The 23868-nt window shown below is 38.7% G+C and overlaps 1 protein-coding gene across 1 annotated transcript in view; it reads left to right on the top strand.

Annotated features, from left to right (window-relative positions):
* Positions 1 to 23868, top strand: part of COL25A1 (collagen type XXV alpha 1 chain) — a gene marked incomplete at both ends in the record, with an annotated part of 482772 nt that overhangs the window by 304665 nt on the left and 154239 nt on the right. The window contains 2 exons of the mRNA XM_080697535.1: positions 15030 to 15056; positions 15193 to 15219. Of these exons, the coding sequence (XP_080553661.1) occupies positions 15030 to 15056; positions 15193 to 15219 (54 nt within the window). The remainder of the gene's footprint in view (positions 1 to 15029; positions 15057 to 15192; positions 15220 to 23868) is intronic.

The following is a 23868-nucleotide window of genomic DNA, read 5'->3' on the forward strand; positions in this document are numbered from 1 at the left end:
GAGGCAGTAAGGAAAATGATAGGACATTAAAATGAGGGAATTCTGGCCAAGGGCAATTTATTTCTCCTTGTCTTTTTTTTTTTAAGTAATTATTTATTAGCCAGGCATGGTGGTACACACTTATGATACCAGTGTTTGGGAGGCTAAAACAGAAAGATTGCAGGTCCAAGGCTAGTCTCAGCAACTTATCAAGACTCTGCAACTTAGTGAGACCATGTTTCAAAATAAAAAATAAAATGGGACTCAGGGTGTAGCTCAGAGGCAGAATGTCCCTGGGTTCAATCCCCAGTACCACACACACACACACAGGTACACACAGAAATACATTTTATTTATTTATTCATTGTGGAACTGGGGATTGAACCCAGGGACATTCTACCTCTAAGCTATACTCCCAGCCCTATTTTATTTTTTATTTTGAAACAGGATCTCACTAAGTTGCTGAGGGCCACACTGACTTACTGAGGCTGGCCTTGAATCTGAGATCCCTCATCTCAACCTCCCAGATACTGGGATTACAGGTATATGCCAATGCATCTGGCTTCCCCTTGGCTTCAGGAGAGGGCAAATGGATGTGTCTGGAAATGATGAGGAAGAATCCAAGAGAAATGGTTGGAGAGACATTGAGTGAAAGGCTAAGTAGGGCAAAGTTGGGGAGGAGGTAGATGATGGGGAGGATGCAATATTCCATCCAGTTCACAGATAGAGGTGGAGGAGAACAGTGAAGAATCTGAACACACTATGGTAGCTATAGGAGCTAGCAGTAAAAGCTTTTGACCTAGTGAGCCATCAGCCAAAATAGAGGTAATCCAATGCATGCTGGGAATTTTAAAGTCATAGCCAAGCCCTGAGATCCAGGCTTTTCTAGCTTCATCTGACAGTTGTTTCTTTCATTCCTTCTGAATATCTCTTTAGATTTTAAAGGTCATTGTCCATGTATCCTTGTTTTGTACACAATTGCTCATCACAAAACCAAGATTGCATAATAAATGCTATAAATATAGCCAACCACTAGACTGCCCTTCAAACCAGGCTTCTTAAGGAGCCTGGACAAAGTTATGTTAGGACAGTATATTAGGAAACATGTCAAAAGAGATGATTATAAGTTAAACCCTGGGCTCCAAGGTGGATGGACCTGGGAATACATTTGAATTATACTGAAGACAGTAAGAGTATTGTGGAATAGCTTACCATAAGCTATAAAATCACAGAGCCTACTGTGGGCATTTGGAGAGCAAGTTGATACTTTCTTTCCACAAAAGGAATGTTTAGAATTCCAAGTCTTTCACCAAGGAGTTCATTTTATTTGACCTCTTAAAAATAAGTTTAATAAAAAAAATCAAAGTTAAACAAAGAAATTTTAGCGATCTCTTAAAACATTTAGAGGCAAAAAAGATGGTAAGAAAAAAGGGACACCTTGGCTTTGATTGGCAGGAGCAGGTATTTGATTGCATTTAATTTGTATTGTGTTAGAAAAGAAAGCCAGAGAGAGCATCCCCGACTCCTGCTGTTCTGTAAGCCTTTAACTCCACCAAGCTGCATCACCCTTACTTTGGAGAGTCCCTTTTTAATGTTTGGATTTTCTAAATTTTCTTTTACTTCTAGACCCCACTAATTGCTTCCTTATGGCAGCTGCTTATGATTGAAGACAGATCATAGGCACATATAGCCCCGATCAGGGCTCAAACGGACATCACAAAAGACCTCGGAGTTACAGTCTCACCCCAGAAAATAATAGCTGTAAAAATTAGCTTTCTAGTAAGTAGGGCTGGTTTTGATATTTTAAATTTTGGTTTATATCCACCCCTTCTTCTTGGTCTCTTTTAATCTTCAATGAAAAATGAAAGGTGTAAAGTCTGAATCTATAAATCTGTTTATAGCTATAATTCCTTTCCCTGGCTTAGCAGAGTTTGACACCATAATAAACACAGTTCTTTTGCAGCAACACTGGAATCTGGTTCTTCTATAATTCTTTATACCTTGCTGCTTTGAACAGTGGGAATTTTATTGCATTCGTTCAGTTTCAATTCAGAAAGACTTAATTGAGCATCTTCTCTATGCTAAGGGTGACTAGGTGGTTCCAGGGCCTAAAGTTCAGACTTGCTTTATTTATTTACTTATATTCTTAATATGCTTTTATTGGTGCATTATTGTCTCTCATCATAATGTAGTTCAGAGTGATAATGACATGCATGCACACACTTGGTGATCCTCCTACTCCCTCCCCTTCCCCACACACGATATTGGGATTGGCATTGATAATTTCACATACATAATGTCAGTGGAGGTATTTCCTTTGTTAATTCTCCACCCCCTCCAGCCTCTTATAGTGCTCCTCCATCACTCCACTGTGGTTTCTTCTCCATTATCTAATGTCCCTCTTGCATCCTGATTACTTCCTAGCTTGTGCATATTAGAGAAAACATATGGCCCTTTACTTTCTGTGACTGGCTAATCTCACTTAATGTCATCTTCTCTTGGTCCATCCATTTTCCTACAAATGACGTAATTTTGTTCTTCTTTATTACTGAGTAGAATTTCATGGTGTGTATATTCCATAATTTTGTGATCCATTCATCTGCTGATGGACACCTACATTGGTTCCATGATTTGGCTATTGTGAATTGTGCTGCTATAAACAAGGTTATGCATGTATCACTATAATATTCTGATTTCAGACACTATGGAAAGATACCCAGGAGTGATATAGCTGTATCATATTGTGGATCCATTCCCAGTTTGCTGAGGAATCTCCACACTGACCTCCATAGCAGCTACACTAATTTGCACTCCCACCAACAGTGTAGAAGAGCTCCTATTTCCCTACATTCTCACCAACATTTATTGTTTGAGTTCTTGATGATTGCCATTTCAGTTGTAGTTAGATAGAATCTCAGTGTAGTTTTTATTTGCATTTCCTTGGTTGCTAATGATGTTGAACATATTTTCGTTTATTTATTGGCCATTTGTATCTCTTTTTTGTGAAATCTCTTTTAGTTCAATTGCCCATTTCTTGAGTTATTTGAATTTTTAGTGTTGAGTCTTTTATTTTTATTTTTTTTTTTGTGATACTGGGGGTGGAACCCAGAGGCTTTTCTACCTCTGGGCTATACTCCCAGACCTATTTTTATACTTTATTTGGAAACAGGGTCTCACTAAATTGCTGAGAGCTTCACTAAGTAGCTGAGGCTGGCTTCGAACCTATGCCATCCTCCTGTCTCAGCCTCCCAAGCGCTGGGATTACAAGCATGAGCCACCACACCTGGCTGTGTTAAGTCTTTTAAATACTTTGTATATTCTAGATATTAGTCCTCTATCAGAGGGATAGCTGGCAAAAATCTCCCATTCCGTAGGTTCTCTCTTTACACTCCTGAGGGTCTAAGGTTTCTTGAGGTCTCTTTGATGAGCAGAAACTTTTTAGTTTAATGACATTTCGTCTTAATTCTTGTTTTAATTTTGGGGGGGTCTTATTGAGGAAGTTTCTGCAAGTGCCTATATGTTAAAGTGTTGGACCTAGCTGGGCGTGGTGGCGCACACTTGTAATCCCCGCACTTGGGAGGCGGAGATAGGAGGATCACGCAGGTTCGAAGCCAGCCTTGGTGGCTTAAGAGACCCTGTTTCCAAAAAAAAAAAAAAAAAAAAAAAGTATACAATAGGTCTGGGAGTGTAGCCCAGAGGTAGAAGGGCTTCCAGGAACCCCAGTACCACCAAAAAAAAAAGAAAAAAGAAAAAAATAGTGTTGGATCTATGCCATCCTCTAGTAATTTCAAAGTCTCTGATCTAATTTCTTGACTTTTTTTCTTTTTAGTACCCAGGATTAAACCCAGGGGCATTAAGCTTCCAAGCTATACCTCCAGCCCTACTTTTTACTCTTTATTTTTAAACAGGGTCTCAATAAGTTGCAGAAGGCCTCGCTAAGTAGCTGAGGCTGGCTGCAAACCTTCAATTTTCCTGTCTCAGCCTCCCAAGTACTGGGATTACAAGCGTGCACCACCATGCCTGTCTATTTCTAGATCACTGATCTATCTTGAATTGACCTTTTGCAAAATGAAAGATCAGGGTCCAATTCTATTTTTCTATGAATGGGTAACCAGTTTATTCAACACCATTTGTTGAAAGGTTATCTTTTCTCCAACATATGTTATTGTTACTTTATCAAAATCAATTATCTGTAAGTGTGTGAATTTGTTTCTTTATCTTCTATTCTTTCCCATTAGTCTATTGTCTATATGTCTTGTTTTTGTGTTTTGTTTTGTTTTGTTTTGTTTTTGTCGTTAAGCCAAGAATGGTGGCACATACTTGTAATCTCCGTACTTGGGAGGCTGAGACAAGAGGGTTGCAGGTTAGTGAGACTGTTCACAACTTAGTGACACCCTGTTTCAAAAAAAAAAAAATAGGACTGGAAGTATAGCTTAGGGGTAGAATTCACCTGGGCTTAATCTCTAATAACAACCACACACACACACACACACACACACACACACACACACACTGTGGTTAAGATGATAATGCAGTGTCTTATTTTGTTTGGCAATACTTCCTGAAAAATAGTGATAGACAATAGTAAACCTGCATATTAGATCAAGTATCTGAAAAATAAATTTTATTTTGTGCTTACCATGATTAAAATATATTAAATATGGAGTGTATACTTAATTACTATTCTTGGTTGTAATGATTAAGCATTATATAAGTTACTTCATGTATAATGCTTCTTTTGAGCCAAAGAGTAATATTATTTTTCCCATTTTACAGATGAAGAAATTAAGGCTTAAGTTGATTAGTTAACTTGCCAAAGACCACAGAGGTGATTACAGCCAGGATTTTATTCTGGAGGCATTTAACTCAAAAACTGAAGTTCTTAACCACCAATAACCACTTTATGTGCCTTTCATTAAAATAATTCCCCCAAGTTATACTTTTGTTTACTTTTTACTGAAATAGTTTAAAAGAAATTACATAGAAGTATGTGCATATATGATTTATACTTACAAGAACTAGGATTTTAACATCAAGCTTTTCAGAAAAAGTTCTCTTAATTTTAAAATTTACACATTATTAGCTCAAGATATTTGTAAAGTTGGAAGTCTATTAAACAGAACAATTTGATGATTTGGAGAAAAATTCTTTAAAATATATTTTATGCTAGTGAAACAGTAGTTTATACATGGGTTCAAGGTTGAAGTATACACTTGAAAGAATTCATGTTCACATTTTGGTTAAATGTAAGCCTGTGTTAAATGCAGGAAATACTTTATTTAGAAGTATAATAGATATATCCACACCTAAATACCTGGGCTACCTAATTTTCAAGCAAAGCACTGAATTTTCAATTATTACTACTATTTGCAATGTGATTTTCCACAATTTCAGAAACCTGCTAAAAACTGCTACTAAATTCAATCTCTACATGAGCATGTGGTTTGTGTATATGTCTCACTGCACAGTAGGCTAAACTAATACTGCATCTAGAGAGTAGGCCCGAGAGTATGACCAGAGTTGATGCTTCTATCACAGTTATACAAGAGAAAAACTGGATAGTCTATGTTTTCTTCTTCTCTGGGACATATGAATGTTGATAACATAATGTCAGAGAGTGCCTGAGCCCTGAGAAAGACCCACACTAGACACATGCCACACTGAGGCGGCACTGAGTTCCTAGAGAACCGCTAGAGAAGACTGTCTTCTTTCTTCTCTCTTCCTTCCTCCTTCTCTTTTCTCCCTCCCTCCTCCCTCCCTTCCTTCCTCCCTTCTCCCTTTCTCCTTTATTCCTCCCAGAAAACTAAGAAAATTATGGCTTTGAGCATATAAGAATTCCATATTTAGTTTGTAATTTAAGAAATAGAAGCCAGAGCCAGGCATGGTGGCGCACGCTTCTAATCCCCGTGCTTGGGAGGTGAAGACAGGAGGATCACGCAGGTTCGAAGCCAGCCTCGCTGGCTTAAGAGACCCTGTTTCCAAATAAAAATATAAAAAAAAAATAGAGAACTTCCGGGAAGATGGTGACCGAGAAAAGCGGGGCTTAAGAGCCCCGCTAACAACTAATCTCCATTACCACAAAATCAGCGCCTTTCATAGCCAGAAAACACCATCACCAGAGAAACAAAAAAATCACCAGGCTCCAGAGGGGAAGGGGACTGAGAACAAAGCTCAGAGCCACAGAGGAGATACACCGGCCTTACGCCCGAGGCCACGGCAGCAGCGCCATACTGCCGGCGGCAGCAGCGACTTCACCGGACAGCTACAGCAAGCCGAGGTGAGCCGCTGCGGAACAGCCAGGTGGGATTTCTCACCGCAGGTAAAATCTAAAGCTCCCAGTGGCTGAGCTCAGCACACGCTGCAGGGATTCAGAGTGGAAACCAAAACCAAGAAGAAATACACCAGCCTGACGGCCGAGGGCGTAGCAGTGGCGTCATTTTGCCACCGGCGGCAGCAGCAGAGAATTCACCGAATCCAGTACAGCTACATCTGCGTACTCAAGAACAGTGAGTCAAATTGCGGGCCACAGAGGAGAAATCCCAGTACTCCCAGTGGGGGAGGGGCGGTGGCAGAGATATCACACCATAGGAGAACGTGCAACCTGGCACCCCCCACGGTCTAAAGCAGCCTCTATCGACTCTCTGGGTCGGAGACTCTGTGATAAAACCCAGTAAAGGAGTAGTGGGGTCTGAGATACTACAGACTCGAGATCCAGAACACCTTAAGTGAAGTCATAGTGACCCAAGGGAAGAACCCAGAGAAGGCACAAACTTCCTAAATCATGGGAAAGAGGAATAATACTGGAGCAATGAATGCCCACAACCCCACAACATCAGAACCCAATAAAATAGAAAATCAGAGATTTCTAGAAGATCAAATCAGAAAAATAACTGTAGAAATAATAGAGGTGCTTCGAAAAGAACTCAGAGAGAGCCAAAAAGAGATAAAGGATGCAATTAATGAAGTAAAGGCCTCAATTCAAAGCATGAACAACCGATTAGATCACATGGAGAACAGAATCTCGCTTTTAGAAGATGATCATTCAAAAAATGAACACATAGTTTCTAAGCTAGGAAAAAATATCCGACAGCAGGAATCTGATATTGAAGAAATATGGGCCCATTTTAAGAGAGCTAACCTAAGAATAATTGGAATAGAGGAGGGAAAAGAAAGTGAAACCAAAGGGATCAACAATCTCTTCAAGGAAGTAATAGCAGAAAATTTTCCAAACATAGAGCAAGAGGTTGATACACAGGTCCAGGAAACTTATAGAACTCCCTTTAGACAGGATCGGAGAAGAGGATCCCCATGCCACATAATTGTCAAAATGACCAATGTGGAAGCCAAGCAGAGAATCTTAAAGGCAACAAAAACAAAGGGCCAAGTGACATTCAGAGGCAAACCAATTAGAATCACTCCAGACTTCCCAAACCAAGTCATGAGAGCCAGAAGGGCTTGGAGTAACATATTCCAAACTCTGAAAGAAAACAACTTTCAGCCAAAAATTTCCTACCCAGCAAAACTTTCTATCAAATTAGATGGAGAAATAAGACGCTTCCATGACAAACAGAAACTGAAGGAATATATGTCTTCAAAACCAGCACTAGAGAAAATACTCAAAGAGATTAACCACAAAGAAGAAATAGGTGACACACACCAAAACCAGAGAAACAAGAGTTTCCATCCAACAGTCAACTAAGATTGGTTATCTGTGGAGATTCATTACTTATGTTAGTCTTTTACCTATCTCTAAATGGTATTGTTTGCTTTTATTGTTGTTAATTTTTAGGATTTCTAGTTGGAATATTAATATACCTTCAGATATAGCATTTGGAAATATTTTATCCCATTCTATTAGTAACTGTTAACTCTGTTTACATTGTCTTTGGATATACAATATTTTTTTTTTATTTTTTAGGGAGTTTGTATATTCTTCTGTTGCCTGTGCCATTGAAATCATAACCAAGAAATCACTGCCAATTTCAATGTTGTGAGGTTTTATGACCCAGATTTTCTCCTAAAAGTTTATAGTCTTAAGATTTATATTTAGGCCTTTTATCTATTTTGAGTTAATATTTGTATATGGGATTAGGTAAGGGTCCAACTTTATTCTTTTCCATGTAATTATTATGTTTCAACAATATTTAGTTAAAAGATTATTATTTCCACCACCAAATGTTCGTGGAAACCTTGTCAAAAATAACTTGACAATATAGGGAAGAATTTAGCTCTAGGCTTTTATTTAACTCCAATGGTTTATATATCTGCCTTTAGAATAGTACTACACTGTTTCAATTATTGTAGCTTTATATGGTTTGAAATCAGAAAATATATATCTTCTAGCTTTGTTCTTTTTCAAGATCGTTTTGGGCATCTAGAGCCCATTTTCCATATTAGGATAGATTTTTTTCTGAAAAATAAATATATAAATATATGATAGTTTCACCTAAAAAAATAAAAAAAATATTCTCTGGTAAGAAAGAAAGTAAAAAGAAATATTGAAATGTTATCTTTAAGTCATCAAAAGCTTGGTATCAGACAAATGAAACTGTTATGTGAGATTATCATTTTTAATTCTGGATAAATTGCTATAATACTAGATGTCAACCACTAAGCCGAGCATGGGAGGGAGGGATGGGGAGAGAATGGGGTGGGGATCGGGTGGGGGCTGACTGGGCGATGTGTGCATGTATGTCTACAAAAGTTTGTATCCCACTATGATGTATGAATACAGTGCACCAATAAAAAAAATAAAATAAAATAAAAAAATAGGTGTCTGGGAGTGTATCCCGGAGATAGAGGGCTTCCAGGAACCCCAGTACCACCAAAAAAAAAAAAAAAAAAAAAAAAGTAGAGACAGTGAGCTGGGTATGGTGGTACAGACCTGTAATCCAGTACTTAGGAGGCTGAGATAGGGGGATCTTAGGTTCAAAGCTAACCTTGGCAGTTTAGCAAAACCCTCAACAACTTAGTGAAACCCTTTTGCAAAGTAAAAAAAAAAAAAATTAAAAAGGACTGGGATGATAACTCAGAGGTAGAGTGCCCCTGGGTACAATACCAAAACAAAAAGGTAGAGAATGAGAAATGTCATTGAGGTATACTCTACACAGAAATTAACACAGAACAGCGACTTCTGAGTGAAGGCAGCGCAGTACAGCCACTGTGCAGCATCTGCTCTCCTTCACTCCTCCCTCCTCCCTCCCTTCCCCCCCTCCTATTTCCAATTAGGCCAGCGGAAGCTGCCAACATTCTGGACTTTAAATACAACCCTAAAACCAAATTTAAACTCTCTATAATTCACTTAGCTTTGGAACTGCTGTTTATTTGGGTCAAACTAGCTTAGGCCAATCAAAGCTCTTCTGCGAATTCACTAAATTGTGAACTTTCAGAAGAGTAGAACTTCCCAAATCATGTTGATGATCTGTCGAGGGCCCCACAGCCAGTCAACTAACTGGTCTTGTTGGTTCTATCTCAGATATATTTCCCGAGTCTAGAGCTTTCCCTGAACCCTCACTTCCATACCTTGATTCAGATCTTTACCATCTCTCTCCTGGATCAAAACAACTTCCCAAGAACCCCTAACACCCTAGAGGTTCCACAAGGCAAAGTGCGCGTCATCTCACCACCACTTGTTAAATTAATGACAGAATCCAGCCCAGACCCATGTGTGGTTAACTAGTTAACCAGGCTTCCAGAATTTCTCTTTTCTGTTATCCCTAGAGCCCTACATCTCTGCTTTTTTTTTTTTTAATATATATACTGGGGGTTGAACCCAGTGGCATTCTACCTTTGAGCTACACCCAGTGCCCTATTGTATTTTTTATTTTGAAACAGGATATTGCTAAGCTAATGATGCAAGTCTTGAACCTGCAACACTCCTGTCTCAGCCTTACAAATATTGGGATTATAGGTGTGGGCCACCAAGCCCGACTGCATCTGTTCTTAAAGCCCTAACGTCCTCATTTTTCTCTAATCACTGCATCCACTCACTCTTAGATGTGTTCTTCCTTTCTGCATCAACGCTCCACCATCTTTACGACCCCTCACCGCTGGCCAACTTGAAGCGCCAGTTGCAGTACCACCTTCCACCCTGCTAGTCTACCCCCCTTCTTCTGGGCATCCCCATAACACAATGTTCACTGCACGGATTGTAACTGAATTTACATGTTCCTCCTTTAGACTCAGAGAAGACTGCTTGGCTGATGGCCTGCATGCCCAGAAAATGGAACTTTCTTCAGAATTCAACAATAATTAAAAGATTAATTTAAAAAAAAAAGTTTGTTAGCTAGGCCTGGTGACACATACCTGTTATCCCAGTACTTGGGAGGCTGAGACAGAAGAACATCAGGTTCCAGGCTAGTCTCAGCAACTTATGAGACCTTGTCTCCAAATAAAAAATAAATAGGGCTGGGGTGCCACTATAAAAATAAGCTTTTCTACACTTTAATGTGATAGAAATGATAACTCCATTCTTACTCCAGCTGCCCTGGCTACCAAGAATTCCTAGGATTGCTTCTTTTCTCTTTTTCTATCTTTAGCAAACTTTAATTTTGTTCTTATTGTTGTATTTTAAAAATAACTCTTGCTCTTTAGCTTTTGCGAGTTTGAAGTAAGTGAAATGTATAGTCCTGTGCCGGGCGTGGTGGTGCACGCTTGTAATCCCAGCATTTGGGAGGCTGAGACCAGAAGATCGCGGTTCCCGGACAGCCTCAGCTACTTAGTGAGGCCCTCTGCAACTCAGTGAGACCCTGTTTCAAAATAAAGAATAAAAAATTGGGCAGGGGGTGTAGCTCGGAGGTCAAATGCCTCTGGGTTCCATCCTCAGACCCACACACACACACACACACACACACACACACAAAAGTATAGTCCTAACAAATAAAAGACCACTGTGAATCTCTCTTTCAGCTCTATTTCAGTTGCTTTTATGTAGATTAAAATTCAGTATTTTCCTCAGTGTCATTCATTGTGCCTTGGCTTTTACATTGGAAAATACAGGATAGAAAAAAGAGCTAAAACCTTAGTTGTTTGGTCAAAAATAGACCTAGGAAACTAAAATTCCACTTAAAGGGTATGAAACAATAAAAAAGTGGACACTATATTTCTGAATTTAAAATCATTTGAACAGGAGCTACTTTGAAGTTGACTACTCAAATTTATAAATAGTTTGGTAATAAAATAATAGCACTCTAACAATGCTCTACAAGAAATGTTCCAACTACTATCAACACCAATAGATGTCAACTCTACTGGTTCCTTTCATTGTTTGTATAATTGTGTCTAGATAAAACTATTTAGAAAGACCATTTCAAATATTATTTATTTATTAAAGTGAGCCTTATAAAAGATCAGACTCCAACATTGTACACCAGACCAATAGGACAGGAATCCCTACTTTAAGCCTAATATAAACCTGTGACTCACCATTTGCTTATTTATGACTGCTTATCTAACCATATTTCCTTTTCATTAACCTTGACCTTGTTTTAGCAACAAAATTTTACCTTCAACTAGTTACCAATTACTGGTATTATTACCTGAATAACAAATATCTTTACGTAATATTAGATTGATAAATTTGATGCTGTTGGAAACAACAGAACACCACTTACAAATATTCCACAAATCAAATATTTGAATATTAATTTATGTCTCTGCCTATTGTTTAGTTAATACCAATGAGTGTTTTTTTCTTAACTCTAAAGACAAAACAAAACTAAAATCCTATCCTAACTTTAAGGTTAATAGTCAAAAGAACCTTTTTTTTATTTGTAATGTTTTAACTTAGAAAAGGTCCATGACCCAGATTTTGTAATGTTGTATTTACTAAAGTGGTCCACTCTAGAGCTCAAATTGAAGCCGTATTCTCAGTAAGAAGTTCAATTCAGAAAGAAGAGTGGGATTTCAGTTTGAGCAAAAGAAAACACCTGCTGCTAATCCCAAGTGCACAAGTGGGGGCTGGAGTGTCCCAAGCAGCCACCACAGCTGTGAGTGGAGGGTGACCTCGGCTTCGTTTCTGTCTTGAACTGGCAGGTGTCAGGACGCCATGCTGTCTGCTCAGAAACACCCACTTTTGAAGCAGCAGTATTTATTGCGCAGTCCGTGAAGGCACATTTTCAGTGTTCATGAATTAAGTGTCCCTGCTCAGGGCAGAAGAGCCCCTGTTGATACATACAGCTTCAGCATTGGTAATCGCACTTTGAGAAAAGGAGTCATCTCTGTTCCCCACTGTAAAGAGATTTCAGAAGCCGGGCATGGTGGCGCACGCTTGTAATCCCCGCGCTTGGGAGGCTGAGACAGGAGGATCACAAAGGTTCAAAGCCAGCCTCAGCTACTTAGAGAGGCTCTTAGCAACTGTGACACCCTGTTTCCAAATAAAATATAAAATAGGTCTGGGAGTATAGCCCGGAGGTAGAAAGCCCCTGGGTTCTACCCCCAGTACCACAGGGAAAAAAAAAAAAAAAAGATTTCAGAAAAGCTTTGACTTCAAACACGCCATATAACCTAACAGTACCTTTAGAAGATTTGGCCTCTGAAGTCCTAGCAGCAAAAGCAAGAAAAACTCTAAAGAGAGGATCCTTTTTGGGGGGAGGCTTGAGAAGGGCCCATAGTTACAGCTGACCTTAAAATAGCTGGGTTTTCTAGAATTCATATTTCTTCTTAATGTTAGTAAACTGTTCGACTTTGGCACCAGACCATTAAGTTTTTGAGGACAGGCCCTATTTCTTTCTAAATCAGCCTCTCTCACCACATCCTCGACCAATGTTTAGAACATTGAAAAACTCTATTTTATGGATATTCATCAAATGTATGTAAAAGTCAAAATAGAATTCAATAGCATGCTATAACAATGCTATTGAAACCAAGACTTGAATCTGCATCATATTGCTTAAACTTGATGGCAGGAATCATTGAATTATTCTTTTCCTTGATTTTTCTTTGTCCTACCAAAAATAAAGCCCTACTTATATTGCATTAATGATGATTTGCCTGTGTTAAAATAGCCAAATGAATTTCCTGAACTCAGTTTTAATGAGGTAGGCTGACTTACTCATTACTCGATTTACTGAAAACATCAATAAGGATATTAAAAGCAATTGAAACTTTCAGAAAAACAAATGTTCTCGCTTCCTTCTTTTTCAGTGGCTAAATGATTTGGGGAGGAGGGGGAAAAGGTTTGCATCAGAATAATTGTGCTGTTGCTCTACCTCTACCCCCCACCCCCACTCCCCTTCTGTTTCCTTTCCCTTAGAACCTGAGATTGTTGGGTCGGTGTCCACAGTTCAGAGTTGCTTCAGAAGACACCTGCCAAGGGAGGGCAGGACCAGACACAGGGGTGCCACTCTGAGAATACAGGTCTAGACCTAGGCCCCAGCACTTAGAGTCAAAACAGCATTTAAAGTTGAGCAGATTGGGTTAAAGCCCTGGCTAGCGCACAAGGAGCCCAGCGTGGCTAAGACTCGAGTTTCATATTTGGCATTTGTGAGAAAATTGCCACAATGCTTTCCTCATTGCATTGTGGGGAAGATTAAATGCAATGACAGGTGGACATTCTTTGTCAATGGCAAAATGTGCAAAATATAGGACATGATGTTGTTATTATCATCAATTTCATCATAATCTCACAGCTCTTACCAGAAAGGCCACCACTGAGCACTGGTACAGCTCCTCTGTGCCTTTGGCATCACAGGAGAAGGTATTTAGGTGGACACTATGTTCCTGTCAGCGATGATGTAGCAGAATCCCCTGGCACTTAGCTGGGGTACTTTACTAACCTTGGTCTTACTTCCTATTAAGACAGGTCTTTGTCTTCCGGCCCTTGCTAAAAATGGAGCTGAGAGATTAACATTGACTGAGAAATGCTTTTCAGTTCCTTAGATTGGGTTGAACCACAAAACAGGACTTTATTTTTAAGAACTAGAAAAGACAACATACTCTATGCTTCTGGATTTAGTATTTCCTGCTAGTTTTTTGTTCAAAAGTAAAGAAAATTTCACTGTGGCTGAAGAATAGACAGCTACCCAACAAAGTAGAAATTCCTAAAAACTTATTCACTGTATAACACAAAACATATTCACACGGGGACATGGGGGGGCCGTATTGAGCTACGTATGGAGGTACGCGCCTGTAATTCTAGTACCTGGGGAGGTTGAAGCAGGATGATCATAAGTTCAAGGCCAGTCTGGACAATTTGGTGAGACTTTGTCTCAAAATAAAAAATAAAAAGGGCTGTGGATATAGCTCAGTGGTAGCATACCCCTGGATTTAATTCCCAGTTCTACAGAAGAACAACAAAAGGCATCTTGACTTTTACCTCCCATCATACACAAGACCAGTTTTTAGTGAATTCAGAACAAAATATGAAAGGCAAAATAATCAAGCTTTTAGATCTTAGAATAAACCTAGAAGAATCTCTTCTTTTTTCTTTTTTTTTCTTCATTTTTTGGGGAGGAGGGGAGAAGGAGTGCTGGGGATTAAACCCAGGGACATTCTACCTCCAACAAATGGCCATCCACAGTAGGATGAATAAATTATGGTATTTTCTTATAATGAACTATTATGGAGCAGTAAGAGCCACATAAAACTATGCACAAAATTATGGATGAATTTCACACATACTAATAAAAAGAGACCAGACATATACTATGTGGTTTTTGTTGACATAAAGTACAAATGCAGGCGAACTAGTCTGTATCATCAGAGGTGAGAATAGTGGTTACTGTTGGTGCAGGGTGGTGACCAGCCTCTGAAGTGCTGTTAGCATTGGGTTCCACCTGCACAGGTGTATTCAGTTGGTAAAAAAAAATCCATTCAGCATGTTACATACTGATGACAAAATATATAGGTCTATATTTCTATACACATATACTGCCATTTTCATATTCCAACTACATTTAAATTACAACTTAGAAACAAAAATTCTTTTGGAAACCTCATCGGTAGATGGCTATATCACTTAGCTCTGTACATAAATCTTTCAAATGACCTGGTGGATCTATTCAAGCTGTAATTATTTTTTAATTAAAATTTTTTCTTTGTCTTTTTTTCAGGGCCCGCCTGGTCCAAAAGGTGATAAGGTAAGAAAATGCAGAGTAGAAAATAATTTAGTGGGGATGCAAATTGGCATGACCTATACTACGTATTATCTTGACCTTTTAACAAACATATACAGATTTTTGCTAATGCTATCATCTTTGTTTTTCTATTACACAGGGAGAACAAGGTGACCAGGGGCCCCGGGTAAGTTGTACTCTTTTTATTCTAGGCAGAAAATATAGATTCTAGCTTTAGACTTACTGAATGAAAGTACTCCAGCATCATAACTGCCTTTGTGCTGCATGATTTAGTAATGACTGGCAAAAATACCACATGGCTTGTCAGTGGAAAAACAAAAAATTTAGGATAACTCACATGTATATCGTGTGCATTTTCTTAAGTCAGTGCTCATAAGTAGAACATTCCACAATAACTAGACCTATTGATTAAGGGCCAGGATTATCTCTAGATGCCATCAGTAGCCACCTCCCCAAAGACTACTGTGCCCTTCAGCTCTGCGCCTGCATATGCATTGTTTTGCAACACAAGGGCTGTGTGGAGTTCTCTTGGATTTGGCCTTTCTCTGCAGTTCAACTTTCTGTGCTATTGCATAAATATGTTTTATTATAAATAAAAATATTAATATATTCTACACACTTATTCTTTATCATATGTTTGAATAATACTTATTTGAATGTCTTGTCTTTTATATATTTTTAAGCAGACAAAAGGTGTAACATGATTTTGCAGTGCAGGAGGAGGGGTTCTTTTCTTTTTCCCCCAATGTGGCCCCTTAAGCCATTACAACTGATGGTGATTGCTTTGTTGTTACCTTGGTAGTGCCAAGTCCTCTGCTTCACATCTGTGCCTGATTAGCCAAATGTTCAGACATACTGTTCCAATGATGTCGTTTCTCTGTCCAGACATACCTTTCAATTTTCTCACGTCACTGTACACAACAGCGAGTAATTGGTTGAAGAGAGCAACTCTATTTATTTATTTATTTTTTGCAGTAAAAAAGCACGTTTAAAACTTTCAGGTTAAGACAAACTATGTAGGTCTTTCTGTAAAATGCTCTGTGTTTAGTTAATTATTGGATTCATTTGTACAGCATAGTTTTTTTTTTTTCAAAAGATACAGATTTGAAAGGCTTTTGACTTATTACCTCCTCATGCTTCTTAAACCAGCTAAAGGTTATGCAGTGACATGCCTTTCTTTCTCCCTTTGTCTCTCTCTCTCTTTCTTTCTTTCTTCCCTTCTTTCTTCTTTCTTTTTTTCTTCCATTTTTCCTTCCTTCTTTCTTCTTCATTCTTCATATATAAATAATGATTATGCCTCAGAGCATTTTATTTCTCATGGCAGTTTTCTAGCTTCAAACAGAAGTCCATCTTAATGGCCAAGGAGATTAAACGTCATGCTCTTCACCGTCATAGACGTGCATGGAGTGAATCCCTCATGGTTGTACATACTTAGGCTGTAGCCACTGGCTTGTAGGTGGTGATTATTCCATGTGGCATATCTCCACCTAACGAGTATCACTTCTTTCCACACGCAATATCCAAATCACTCAACTTGCCCTTTCCAGGTAAGAGGGAAACTGTTTCCATTCTGAGAAGTCTTCTTTTGGCAAGGGAGGTGAAGGGGTGGTCCCCAGCCTAGCTGTCTTCAGTATGCACTCAGTCCTCCTTTTCAAAAAGGTGTGTTGGCTTTCATCGTTACAAAGAGTGATGATTGATTATAAAGCTAGGCCAAATTTTCAGGATGAAACCTGAAACCATCTGCAATTCACCTGGTTTCATGTTGCATTACAAACCAAGACTTGGACCAGACTCCTTGAAAGTTTGTCCAAAGTTCATGAACTACTTTGACAAACCCAGACAGCCTTTCATACAGATTCCAGCCAGTTTTCACACCAAATGGGGCCAAGTTTCACACAGTTCAGGGGCCAGTTAGCATTTCAGGTGGAAAGTGGCAAAAATTTATTCTATTTTCTCCTGGAGTTTACTTCGCACTGGAGGGTTTGGTTGTGATTCGTAACATAGAATGGATCTCCACGGGTTATGTTCTAAATGTCCTGAAATGTATATGTGGGAGAGAATGAGTGCCCACTGAAATTCCTCATCTTTTCCCAGATTCTTAACTTAAAAAAAAAGCAAGTCGTATCTAGCACTATTCGAATTTTTTAAACATTCTGTTCTAGAAAGGTAGTTGGAGCTTATTTTTAGGAAATTTATTGTACAATGATAGTGAAATGAAGATTCCATATTTTCAGAGTCAAAATAAGTTAGAACTAGAAAAGTCTTCAATTTTAATAAAAAATATCATATTGACATTTAGGTATATTATTGCAGCTGATGTTAGCTACAGACTGTGTGTGTGTGTGTTTGTGTGTACTAGGAATCAAACGCAGAGACATTCTACCTTTGAGCTATACCCCAGCCCTTTTTACATTTTATTTTGAAATAAGGCCTCACTAAATAGCTGAGGGTCTTGCTAAGTCCCTGAGGCTGGCCTCAAACACACAATCCTCTTGTATTAGCCTTCCAAGTACTCGGATTAAAAGTGTGTGCCATTGTACCCAACTGCTAGAGACTCTTAGTAAGTTTTGTATTGAATACCCTATTTGATTTTATCCTATCATATATTTTTGAATCCTGCTTTTTACCATTTCAAATGATTTATTGTCTCCATAATTAAGTTGTCAGTATGACCCTCCAAACTCTAGCATTTCAATTTTTTTCTTGGACGATTTTTATTGTGAGTCTTCTACTGTTTCCTTGAATATAAGGTCCTTTTTGTTTGTATATATTTTTTTGGCTCCACAAATGCCAAAGAGGAATATATAAGTCATAATATATAATGAAAGCAGGAAAAACTCAAAGGTAATGTAGAAATTAAAAATGTAAAAACTCTTTTGAAGTAGTCAGACATATATCGAGGAATACATATTGATCATGACCACATCCATGATACTGTGCTTAATCAGATGGAGTCTGTGAATGCATCCATTTCTTTCTTTCCTCTTTTACTACCGCCGAATCCAACCTGATACTACCCCATGCTCCTGATTGCTGTAGTAGTCTTCCAATTAATCTCCCTGCTTCCACTCTTGACCCTATGTAATCCATTTTCTCCACAGCAGCCAGAGATCACTTTACATTGTAAATTAGATCATGTTACTCCCCATTTGAGACCTTAGAATGAAATTCAAGCCACTGGCCTTGGCCTCCATGGACCTTCAAGGTCGGCCCTTGCCACCTCTGTGACCTCATGTCACCCACCCTCCCCCCAGCTCCAGCCACAAAGCCTTCCATGTGGCCCCCAGACACACCGCACCTGTGCCCAACTCAAAGACTTTCCATTTATTCTCTTCTGGTCCTTCTTCTCATTGATATTTCATCCCATATATCACCTCTTTGCTGAGAGCATCTCTCACTACCCAATCTGAATCTGAGATGGTCCTCTTTTGTTTATTTACTTGTGTGTTGTCTGTAAAACTTGCCTTCCCTCCCCTTAGAACATAAATTTTATCAGAAGAGGACCCCATCTGTCTTGTTCATATCATCTTCACCTGGAATAGTAAGGACTTGGCAAGTGCTTGTTGAATATGTGTACAATATTATTATACCAATGTGGCCTTCAAGAAGCTGATAATCACATGGGTGCCTAGAAAAAAATGTGTTGCTAAAACTATGTGGTTGTATATTACAGGCCTTAAGTAGCTATACCAAGAAATTCTGGGAAAGGGAAATTTTTTCAATATCAAATTGTCAGAGACTGTGGATGAGGTAATGCTTGAGCTAGGACATGATGAATGGGTCATCTTTAGAAGACAAGGTAAAAAGCAAGACATTATACATTCCATGGAGAGGAAATAACATAAAAATATTATACAAGTGGAAAATAAAAGGATTCACCTGAAAAACAGTAACATTCCACTTGCCATGAAAATCGGCTAAATATTGAAAAAAAAATATCAGGGTAAAACTTTTGGTTGGAGTTATGGGACATTTTGAATGTCTAATTTGTAGGCAATAGGGAACCTTTCAAGATTTTTGAATACATCATTTTTTTTAAATTTTTAATTGGTGCACTGTATTCATACATCATAGTGGGATACATACTTTTGTAGACATACATGCACACATTGCCCAATCAGCCCCCACCCGATCCCCACCCCATTCTCTCCCTATCCCTCCCTCCCATGCTTGGCTTAGTGATTGACATCTAGTATTATAGCAATTTATCAAAAATTAAAAATGATAATCTCACATAACAGTTTCATTTCTCTGATACCAAGCTTTTGATGACTTAAAGATAACATTTCAATATTTCTTTTTGCTTTCTTTCTTACCAGAGAATCTACTTTTTCTATTTTTTAGGTGAAACTATCATATATTTATATATTTATTTTTCAGAAAAAAAAATCTATCCTAATATGGAATATGGACTCTAGGTACCCACAACGATCTTGAAAAGGAACAAAGCTAGAAGATGTATATTTTCTGATTTCAAACCATATAAAGCTACAATAATTGAAACGGTGTAGTACTATTCTAAAGGCAGATATATAAACCATTGGAGTTAAATAAAAGCCTAGAGCTAAATTCTTCCCTATATTGTCAAGTTATTTTTGACAAGGATTCCATGAACATTTGGTGGTGGGAATAATAATCTTTTAACTAAATATTGTTGAAAAATAATAATTACATGGAAAAGAATAAAATTGGACTCTTACCTAATCCCATATACAAATATTAACTCAAAATAGATAAAAGACCTAAATATAAATCTTAAGACTATAAACTTTTAGGAGAAAATCTGGGTCATAAAACCTCACAACATTGAAATTGGCAGTGATTTCTTGGTTATGATTTCAATGGCACAGGCAATAGAAGAGTATACAAACTCCCTAAAAAATAAAAGAAAATATTGTATATCCAAAGACAATGTATACAGAGTTAACAGTTACTAATAGAATGGGATAAAATATTTCCAAATGCTATATCTGAAGGTATATTAATATTCCAACTAGAAATCCTAAAAATTAACAACAATAAAGGCAAACAATACCATTTAGAGATAGGTAAAAGACTAACATAAGTAATGAATCTCCACAGATAACCAATCTTACTTGTCTGTTGGATGGAAAATCTTGTTTCTCTACTTCTGATGTGTGTTACCTATTTCTTCTTTGTAGTTAATCTCTTTGAGTATTTTCTCTAGTGCTGGTTTTGAAGACATATATTCCTTCAGTTTCTGTTTGTCATGGAAGCTTCTTATTTCTCCATCTAATTTGATAGAAAGTTTTGCTGGGTAGGAAATTTTTGGCTGGAAGTTGTTTTCTTTCAGAGTTTGGAATATGTTACTCCAAGCCCTTCTGGCTCTCATGACTTGGTTTGGGAAGTCTGGAGTGATTCTAATTGGTTTGCCTCTGAATGTCACTTGGCCCTTTGCTTTTGTTGCCTTTAAGATTCTCTGCTTGGCTTCCACATTGGTCATTTTGACAATTATATGGCGTGGGGATCCTCTTCTCCGATCCTGTCTAAAGGGAGTTCTATACGTTTCCTGGACCTGTATATCAACCTCTTGCTCTATGTCAGGAAAATTTTCTGCTATTACTTCCTTGAAGAGATTGTTGATCCCTTTGGTTTCACTTTCTTTTCCTTCCTCTATTCCAATTATTCTTAGGTTAGCTCTCTTAAAATGGGCCCATATTTCTTCAATATCAGATTCCTGCTGTCGGATATTTTTTTCTAGATTAGAAACTATGCGTTCATTTTTTGAATGATCATCTTCTAAAAGCGAGATTCTGTTCTCCATGTGGTCTAATCGGTTGTTTGTGCTTTGAATTGATGCCTTTACTTCATTAATTGCATCCTTTATCTCTTTTTGGCTCTCTCTGAGTTCTTTTCGAAGCACCTCTATTATTTCTACAGTTATTTTTCTGATTTGATCTTCTAGAAATCTCTGATTTTCTGTTTTATTGGGTTCTGATGTTGTGGGGTTGTGAGCATTCATTGCTCCAGTATTATTCCTCTTTCCCATGATTTCGGAAGTTTGTGCCTTCTCTGGATTCTTCCCTTGGGTCACTATGACTTCACTTAAGGTGCTCTGGATCTCGAGTCAGTAGTATCTCAGACCCCACTACTCCTTTACTGGGTTGTATCACAGAGTCTCCAACCCAGAGAGTCGATAGAGGCTGCTTTAGACTGTGGGGGTGGTGCCAGGTTGCACGTTCTCCTATGGTGTGATATCACTGCCACCGCCCCTCTCCCACTGGGTCAAGTCCCAGTGAGTACAGTACTGGGATTTCTCCGCTGTGGCCCACAATTTGACTCACTGTTCTTGAGTACGCAGATGTAGCTCTACTGAATTCGGTGAATTTGGTGCTGTTGCTGCCGGTGGCAATATGGCGCCGCTGCTACGCCCTCGCTATGGGGCTGGCGGTTTTTTTTCTTGGTTTTGATTTCCACTCTGAATCCCTGCAGTGTGTGCTGAGCTCAGCCACTGGAAACTTTAGATGCCCTCTGCGCCGAGAAATCCTGCCTGGCTGTTCCGCAGCGGCTCCCCTCGGCTTGCTGTGGCCGTCCCGTGAATTCGCCGGTGCCTCCGGCAGTATGGCGCTGCTGCCGCGTCCTCGGGCGTGAAGCCGCGTCCTCGGGCGTGAGGATCTCCTCTGTGGCTCTGTTCTCAGTCCGCTTTCTCTCTGGAGCCTGGTGATTTTTTTTGTTTCTCTAGTGGTGTTGTTTTCTGGCTTTGAAAGGCGCTGATTTTGTGGTAATGGAGATTTGTTGTTAGCGGGGCTCTTAAGCCCCGCTTTTCTCGGTCGCCATCTTCCCGGAAGTCCTGAATACATCATTTGATGTATAATACCATTGAGTCTTACTGCCAAATATTCTTTATAAAAACCTGCTGGGTAGCAGTTTCCACTATAGCATGAAATAGGGTGATGTTGGAAGTGGGAAGGCCAAGTGGAAACAGGAAGCTGTCAGTCATCCAGGACAAGGTCATAGGATCAAGGCTACATGGATGGCCTTCTATGGAGAGGTCAACGGAAGGAATAAGCTAGGCAGCCTGGAACAGCTGGCATCACTGGAGGCAAGGGGAGGTACTGAGTACAAAGCTTCCCATCAGAACAAGAAGCTCAGCAGTAGGAAAGACTAAATGGAGGTCCAAGCAAAGAGTTGCAATAGGTCACCAAAATATTACAGAAAACTCCACTCTTCTCATCAAAGGTAGGATATAAGTTTATTTTTCTCACATAATCAGTTTGGAGTAGGCAATTGGAGATTTTATTTATATAATTTAAGGGTATTATTATGAAAGTCTCTGTGAATCTCTTGGCCTTTCTCTCATGTTTGCAGGAAGGCTGCTTCAATTACATCCATCATGTCTATATCAGCAAGAATGATAAGAGGAAATATTATCTGTATTGGGAAAATAGAATTTCCTCCATGACGTTCATAGCAGACTTCTGCTCATATCCTGTTGGTCAGACTGTGTCATAAAAGCATCCCAAAGCTGGAAAGGACAAGGATTAAAAAGGAACTCTGGGCCAGGCACAGTGGTGCACACTTGTAATCTCAGTGTTTGGGAGTCTAAGATAGGAAGATTAAGGGCTCAAGGCCAGCCTCAGCAATTTAACGAGACTTACAGAAATTTAGCAAGACCCTGTTTCAAATAAACAAAAAAATAAAAAACAAAAACCAAACTAAAATATGTCACTAAAATATACCAAACTAAACCAAAATAAACCAAATATACCAAAATAAACCAAACTAAAATATACCACTGTATAGCTCAGTGGTAGAATGTCCCTGGTTTTAAATCCTAGTACCAGAAACATAATACATACATACATACATACATACAAACATACATACATACACACATACATACAAGAAAGAAAGTAGGAACCTCTCACCAATAAGTTTTGCAAAAAGGGACATGCTAAACTTGGCCACACAAATAGGAAAAATGGGGTTATACACTACTAGAAGAGAAATTGATTACAGAGTAGTCTTGAAGCAGAAGGAAGGAGATCGATTCAGTCTGTACTGGAGTTGAATCTAGAACCTATGACCATTGGCAGATTGTGGCCGTGTTAAAGTCCTTTTAAAAAGGCACACTCGCCAGACATGGTGGCACACACCTATAATCCTGGTACTTGGAAGACTGAGACAGGAGGATCCATTGATCCATTTAAGGACAATCTTGTCAACTTAGTGAGACTGGTTCAAAATAAAAAGTAAAAAAGGGCTGAGTATAGGTTGGAGATAGAATTCCCCAATGTTCAATTACCCAGTAAAAAAAAAAAAGTCAATCTCACAGGTTTAAGGACAATCTTGTCAACTTAGTGAGACTGGTTCAAAATAAAAAGTAAAAAAGGCCTGAGTATAGGTTGGAGATAGAATTCCCCAATGTTCAATTGCCCAGTACAAAAAAAAAGTCAATCTCAGAGAGAACAATTTTTCCTTTTTTATAATTTGTTGGTATATTGCAATTGTACATTATACTCATAGTGAGGTTCCACATATTAAAAACATGCATGCTTACAGCTCAGAGTGAACAATGGAAAGATAGGGATGTGACAGGTCAGCACAAGTCTTGAAGAGCATTGGACATAGGAGCTGAAGTTGAACAAGAAAATAAAGATACGTTTGCCATTCCTGGCTTGATGCATGATAAACTTAAAAGAAAGCCCAGAGAGTACATGATGAGTTGAATTCTAGTTATGTTTTGTTTGTGATCCTAATGAAATACTTTGCTGGGATAGTGTAGCAAAGAGAAACATGAGAGTGGCATTCTGAGGTGGACCATAACTGGAGGTGTGTTTCCCTCCACATCCCA

The sequence above is a fragment of the Muscardinus avellanarius genome (genome assembly GCF_963383645.1).
Source record: "Muscardinus avellanarius genome assembly, chromosome: 6".
In the NCBI taxonomy this organism is placed as follows: domain Eukaryota; kingdom Metazoa; phylum Chordata; class Mammalia; order Rodentia; family Gliridae; genus Muscardinus; species Muscardinus avellanarius.